Here is a 6,931-nt window from a genome sequence, read left to right as displayed (position 1 = left end):
CCATTCCTTTTAGACTCTATCCTTAAACGAAATATAAAACACACCGTAAGTATCTTCCATGAAGTAAACGTAATTTTACATTAGAAATAATGGGAATAAGATAGAAAAAAGCAAGAATTATATAGATGACGTATTTAAATAATTGATCATGTGTGCGGCAGATTGACTGTTAAAAGGAAAATACTGTAGTTGTGCTGGATAATAAAGGCCAATATTACAATTTTTTGTAAAGTAGTAGGTTAAGTCAGTATTTAAAAGTAGCATCAATAACAAAAATCATGACACTTGCATCCAATTTAGAGATTTTATTGGTCATTTCTGACAGATTGCAGTTCAGTATTTCAGTTGATCAAGTAAATGATCTTTATACAGTAGCAGTGGCATGAAAATAAATATACAAAACATAAGTGTAATGCTTCCAAATATGGAAGAAAGTCATCCAGAACTGTGTCGTCTTATTTTATATTATTTTCAGCAGGCTTGAAAATGCACGTATGCAATGGTCCAGATGATCCTCTTTTAGTAATTTAATTAATATCAGAGCATAAGTTACAATTTACACATCTACAATTTACACATCTACTTAAAGTGATAAAAAAAATTTTTTTTGCACTTTCTAGAACCATATTATGCAGTAGGCCAGTGGCTAAATACTGTTATGGGAAAGCCAGTGCCTGTTCCACCCATTGGTTCTTCATCAAGATAATCAAGCACTTTTTCCCCATACAGATTATTTTCTAGAAAAGGGACCAATAAGTTTAGGGAAGAGAGAAATGTACATAGAGTAGCCTATACAAGGATCAGGCCACCGTGGACAGGCACAATACATTCACAGTTCTTCTCTAATTCCTAGATTCTAGAGTTTTTGCAAAAAACAGCAATCAATTCAACTGAAATGAAGCTTGATATACAGTATGTGCTATCATTGATGTGGGCCAGTTATTGCTGGTTGAAATCCATATCACACCCTCCTGATTAATAAAAGAAGTCTTTTGTAAAGTTTGGAAACAGCAGATTAACACAGTCACTAGATGAAAAGTAGTTGGAAAAACAAAAGACTAGCATATTGCCATACAGGAAACATTTAGAAGTCATTTATAATATATGCAGAACTTACTTAAAAGTAAACAGTGAATGTTTATGGTTATTAAATAAAATGTCTTTTTTTCTTCTATACAGTACAGTAAATCTTTGTTTATGAGGACAAACGGGTCAAAAGTCTAGTATCAAAGCATAGCATGGTTAACTGTTTGGTCCAAGTTCCAATAGTAGTATGCAATGCCTATATACTGTATTTGTCCTAAGCAGAGATGTGAAATAAAAAGTAGAAAGATGTCAACTGTCTAATCTGAAGTTGTTGGAGCTTGAAACAGAATATTTAACTTTCTTGACCCTTGTTTCCTCAAGTGCAATTGCGCATCTTCAAGAAAATAGTACAACAAAACGTCTTTAACATACAGTATGTCCACATTTAATGAAGGCATCACCTTATGTCCAAATAAATGAAATGATTTTGTGGTGTTTGAAGCTGCTGCCACCGTCCCAACTGCCTTTTGAACCTTAGGCACTTCTCTTCATGTCACTTCATCAATAGCTGTAAGGTCCAGAGCCACCATGTTTTATGACCCCAAAGTGCATCCATACTTGGCACACACGTTATATTTTTGCGTGATTGAGGCAGAACAGTAGGGCCAGTGGTGTTGTAACGAGAGTCTCTATCTGTACACTAGTCATGCACCAGATCCCTCGAGATCTGCCCTGTTATTCCTGTCTATTTGTCATGTAGATCCTCATATCAGGCCTTAGCTGTAACCTGTCCTCCCAGACAGGTTGCTCTGTTGTGGTCCCTCTGTCAAGATAAGATTCTCAAACCAGAACATTTGTCCTGTCTTGTTCATTCTTGGAACAGAAGTGATGCTGGCCTTCACATGAAGGTGTAGTCTGCTGGAGGCCCGTAAGAGAAGCCTGGGAAGGCTTCAGCTGCTTCTTTGACGCTGCTGGTCACAGTCAGGGTGTCAGTGCACAGGGAGGAGGACACAGGCAGGTGAGTGAACTCAGGGTCGAAATGTTGCAGGTCTGTGGGACCACTCTGAAATCCAGAAGAAAGAAAGATTAAACATTTAATCTGAGGGGGGAAAAATACCAAGACACTAACAGTTATTTATTCTTAGCATTCTGATAATTGATTCATTGTTTATTTGTCAAGCAAACATTTGCTGGTTCTAGCATCTCAAACATTAATATTTTCTGGTTTTTATCTGTCTTCACTGATAGTAAATTTAATGTCCTTGGGTTTGGACTGTTGATCAGATGAAAAGACATTTTGAAGAGGTCACCCTGGGTTCTGAGAACTTGCAATTTGCCATTTGCACTATTAGAAGGCATTTTATATACCAAACAACGAATAATTAATTGTGAGGGTAATTAAAAGATTAACTGATAATAAAAGTAATTGTTACTTGTAGCCCTATATGATAGATTGTGGATGTGAGGAAACAAACAGTTTAAAGCTGTCACATGGGTAATTTTTCAGTCTTTTTTGATATAGAGACAATGATTAATAATAAAACTGATTACATACCACTGAGGGAACAAATAGGGGTGTGATCTTCTTGGCCATCAGGTCATCCCAGTTAATTGGACAGAAGAAGGGATGGTACTTGAGTTCAAGCTGGAGGGAAAAAGAAATGCTAGATGAGCAGTCTGATTGCAAACAAGCCTTACTGAGCTCTTACAGTTCTATTACATGCTGTAAGAGTCAGCTATGTGCACTTACAAAGTCATCTTTCGCTCCCAGCCTCTTGGTGCGGTCCTTCTGCAGGAGCCCCTCCAGCAGTTCCCTGCCTGCATTTGACACATTGGGCTTGAGCACAGGAGCTTTGTGCATAATGTTGTTGTACATCTCAGCTGTGTTGCGACTGTAGAATGGGGGCTGTTCAAGAAAAAGCGATGAGAACAAACAGAGATTATTTGGTGTACAGACAAATAGAGAGAACAAACAATTTAGAGATATAAAGTCACTGATCACACTTACAAGTCCGTAGAGCATCTCGTAGAGTACTGATCCCAGGCACCACCAGTCGACAGTGCGGTCATATGCCTGCTTCTGAAGAACCTCGGGGGCCAAGTACTGTGAGCAAAGCAACAAGAAAAAAAAGTCAACCCATGTCTGACATATCATTTGTCTTCAGGGGAGATTCTGCAAACATCCTGAGGATGTGTAAAAGTTGAGAGATTAGGTTTGTACCTCAGGTGTCCCACAGAAGGTTGTTGTGGTACCACTGGGCTCAAGGCCTTCTTTGCAGAGGCCAAAGTCTGTCAGAACAATATGGCCCTGTGAATCTAACAGGATGTTCTCAGGCTTCAGGTCCCTGTAATAAAGGAGAAGAAAGGATGATTCAAAAAGCCTCAACGCGAATATGCTCTTTCTATATATAAAACCCTGATCATCCACTAGGGGGAGGTGCAGGCTCACCACTTACCTGTACACAATGTGCAGGGAATGGAGGTAGCCAAGTGCACTTGCAATTTCAGCAGCGTAAAACCTGGCTCTGGGCTCCAAGAAGATTCTCTCTCTCTGGAGATGGTAGAACAGCTGGAGAGAGAAAAACAACAACAACAACAAAAAAAAAAAGACACGTCAGCGTCCTCACTTCAAACAGATTTCGAAGCTCTGACCTGATTCTGGTCTCTGGCTGATTTCTGGGTATTGTGAGGTTTTAACTTACCTCTCCACCATTGACGTAGTCCAGCACAAAGTACAGTTTGTCGGTAGTCTGGAAGGAGTAGTGCAGCCCCACGAGGAAAGGATGCTTGATGTTCTTCATCAACACACTACGTTCAGCCATGATATGCTTTTGCTGGGGGAGGGGAGAGTTAAAAAACAAGTTACACCCTATATTCCTCATGGAAGCATTTAACATTATGCACCAGAAGGAAATTACATTTAGGTGCATGTCTGGTGATTAATCATGATGTCTGGCATTTAATTTTAGTTAAAGATGCCATGAAAACTAAGGGGCTTACCTCTTTCTTTTTCAGGATGATTTTCTTCTGCAAAACTTTAACAGCATAGTACTTTGTGGACTCTTTGTGCCGAGCCAGCAGAACCTGTTATAGAGCAAAATGGTGTTACAGTGATGACAGATATAAGCAAGTAAGAGAAGGTAGTTTAAAGTAAGTTAGATAGAAAGATACACACCTTTCCAAAGCTGCCTTTGCCAATGATTTTGAGGTAGATAAAATCAGAAGGTTTAATCCTAATGTGAAGAAACAGAGAAAATTGGGGTTTTAGCTGTGTACTTCTTAGCAAAGATGTAGTTGTCAGTGTTTAAATGAAGAAAAATGTTAAGTCTACTTACTGAGTGTCCTCAGCCAGTGAACTTCGTGAGTTTAGGCACATCTGAAAGATATGAAGAAATTCATAAATACCTTATTTTGGAAACAAAATGAGTCAAATACTCAGGCAACAGTTTCTGCTTACCGGACTTTCAGGAAGTTGACGATTTTCAGCCTCCTCATATTGATTCTCATCAATCTTCAGGAAGTTGTTAACTTCAACACTAGAAAAAAACAGAGAACATGGAGTTATATTTTAATACAAGATGTTACCCTTTTACACTATGGTCAGTGTTAATGTTTTTCAAGATGTAATGTTTCAGTGTTGATGATTACATTTTCATTTTCTTAATCTGAAGCAGTTTGTGAGACTGAACAGCTGAATGACTGCTTCCTGCTGGGGTGTAAATGATCACTGGAAACTTCTGGTCAGGTCAAGTTTAATACAAACTCCTCAGTGTATCACTGCCTAACCTCTCTGAGAAAAATCATAAGCCAGTGACCCACAACAAGAGGGTTCAGACAGCTCTGCAGGACCCAGTGGTCCAGCTCAGGTCCCCTGTTCTTCCCAGAGCATCTAGAACAGATACATTGCCTGGGTATTCTTCCACAGGACCAGACCCTGACCTGGAGCGCTGGCCTGGGAGTGCAGAAAAGCACGAGCGTATGCATCATGTCATAATTGAAATACTGGGTTATCCTCATGGGGCATAAGGGATTTGCTGGAAAGGTGATTAGGCACTGGAGAGGTTGTTAACAGGCTTATTCTGAAAGGACTATTCTTACTCTGCTTCTTGGACCCAGATTATAGTTTTCACAGAATGTCCTGCCAACCTGGACTGGCTGATTGGATTGAAATTCGTACTGATCATGAATGGGCTAATGATCAGAAATAAATACTAGAGTCCAGAAGTTACTGATGCCCAGTGATGCTCCTAGTGCCTTATTTAAGGGCCAATTTCCATTCAAATCTAGCATTTTACATAACAGAATTAATGGAAGTACTCACTGTTGGCAGATATGTGGGGTAGACACCAGCTTCTGGATGAAGTCATTCAGCCCCATTTTTCTCTCCTTGATGAAAGCTGCAAATGGAGACAGAGGGGAACCATTTATGTCAGAGGAGATGGCAAACACAGCATCACAGACATGGACTCATTAACCACACATGATGGAAAGTTGTTTTCCATTAGAGAAGAAAATATTTGTTAGAGCTGTCAACCACAGTTTGGGAGGTGCAGACAGGTTAGAAGATGTGCATGTTATGCATAGACCATGTAATGCTGCCGGCCTGTAGGTTATGCAAGGCGTGGGTCACTCAGCAGTGACAGCCATCATAGCAATTTGATTTGATTTGATGTATTCTTTCAAGCATGTAAAAACAGTTGATATGACAACACACATAATTTTACACATAATCCAATATCAATTTGCTTATACCTAGTACATGCTTGAATGGAGTAGGAAGAAGTCAGACTTATCCAGTCCTACCCCATGACATCATCTTACCATCATTGGTTTGCAAGCAGTAAATGATTCACTTCTACCCACACAAGTATTATACTAAAAAAACACCACACCCACAATTGTCCATGTAATTAATCATTGAGCCTGTTCTTGCATATATCTTGATTGACACATACCTTTATATTTATGTTTAAACTCGTCAATTCTATTACTATTTTTTATGTCCACACTTAAATTATTCCATAGTTTTACCCCACTTATGGAAATACAAAATCTTTTTTTGGTTGTACGTATAACATGAATTATTAAATTTAACTGACCCCTTAAATTGTATCCACCTTCCCTTTCATTAAATACTTTTTGAATTCCACCAGGTAATAAATTGTTCCTGGCTTTATACATAAACACTGCAGTCTTAGATCCCACTAAATCGAAAAATTTTAACAATTTAGACAATTTCCATCCCAGATCGTTACAACAACGCAGATTTGTAGGCATTTGCATTGGCATTTTATGTAAAGAAATACCTCAAAGTTAGGTTTAATTCATCTCTTGGTAGCTGTATTGCTTATTAACAAATAAATGTAAATAACAGCCTGCGTTTATTTTGGTTTACAGACAAATACACAGCGTTGGTGATGAAAATAAGTGATCTTTTTTGTCGCTCACCGGTGAGAACGGCTACAATCCCCCTCATTTTGCAGTAAGTCAGATCGCATCCAGCTTCAGTCACAGCCATGTTATGTGAAAAAATAAATATCCAATATAAACACAAAGAAAAAACACAATATAGTTCCTCGTCTACCCGTGGCCGACCGCTGTATCTTGCCAATTGAGTAGAGGTTTACCGACCGCGCTCCGCTCTCAAATACCGCTGCTTACTGAGCGTGCTAGTTCGGGTATTTATACGAAACACGTCGTACGGAAGGAGACCACTCCCCTTTTCGTCATCCACTGTAGCCAGGGCAACTACTTGGGGGGGAGCGTGACGTCACGGAATTCCGCTGCAGCCATATTCAGTCTGCAGGGCCACATGATGGAAGTGACGAGGAGAGCACACTGCACACTGAGAAGGAGGAAGAGTAGGAGGTGTGAGGTACCCCCCACCTCCCCCACATACACCCCC

At 39.6% G+C, this 6,931-nt stretch overlaps 1 protein-coding gene across 2 annotated transcripts in view; it reads right to left on the bottom strand.

The window, feature by feature from the left end:
* Nucleotides 1–290: 290 nt before the first annotated feature.
* The window catches only part of LOC109958789 (serine/threonine-protein kinase Sgk1), a 12,829-nt gene continuing 6,188 nt past the window's right edge, over nt 291–6,931 (bottom strand). Inside the window, exons 1-13 of one of the 2 annotated variants that reach the window (XM_020597695.1) lie at nt 6,475–6,696; nt 5,348–5,423; nt 4,484–4,562; nt 4,362–4,402; nt 4,202–4,259; nt 4,027–4,110; nt 3,729–3,860; nt 3,483–3,595; nt 3,248–3,371; nt 3,035–3,130; nt 2,777–2,932; nt 2,582–2,671; nt 291–2,089 (exon numbers count right to left, since the gene is read on the bottom strand). In XM_020597695.1, the coding sequence (XP_020453351.1) occupies nt 1,925–2,089; nt 2,582–2,671; nt 2,777–2,932; nt 3,035–3,130; nt 3,248–3,371; nt 3,483–3,595; nt 3,729–3,860; nt 4,027–4,110; nt 4,202–4,259; nt 4,362–4,402; nt 4,484–4,562; nt 5,348–5,423; nt 6,475–6,544 (1,284 nt within the window). In that variant the 5' untranslated portion in view covers nt 6,545–6,696 and the 3' untranslated portion in view covers nt 291–1,924. Of the gene's footprint in view, nt 2,090–2,581; nt 2,672–2,776; nt 2,933–3,034; nt 3,131–3,247; nt 3,372–3,482; nt 3,596–3,728; nt 3,861–4,026; nt 4,111–4,201; nt 4,260–4,361; nt 4,403–4,483; nt 4,563–5,347; nt 5,424–6,474; nt 6,697–6,931 lie in introns of those variants that run through there. The other variant, XM_020597696.1, reaches the window with a different exon arrangement.

Source organism: Monopterus albus, unplaced genomic scaffold (genome assembly GCF_001952655.1).
Source record: "Monopterus albus unplaced genomic scaffold, M_albus_1.0 scaffold34.1, whole genome shotgun sequence".
Taxonomy (NCBI): Eukaryota; Metazoa; Chordata; class Actinopteri; order Synbranchiformes; family Synbranchidae; genus Monopterus; species Monopterus albus.
The sequence above is the reverse complement of the archived record's forward strand: the minus strand, read 5'-3'. Positions and strand labels throughout refer to the sequence as shown.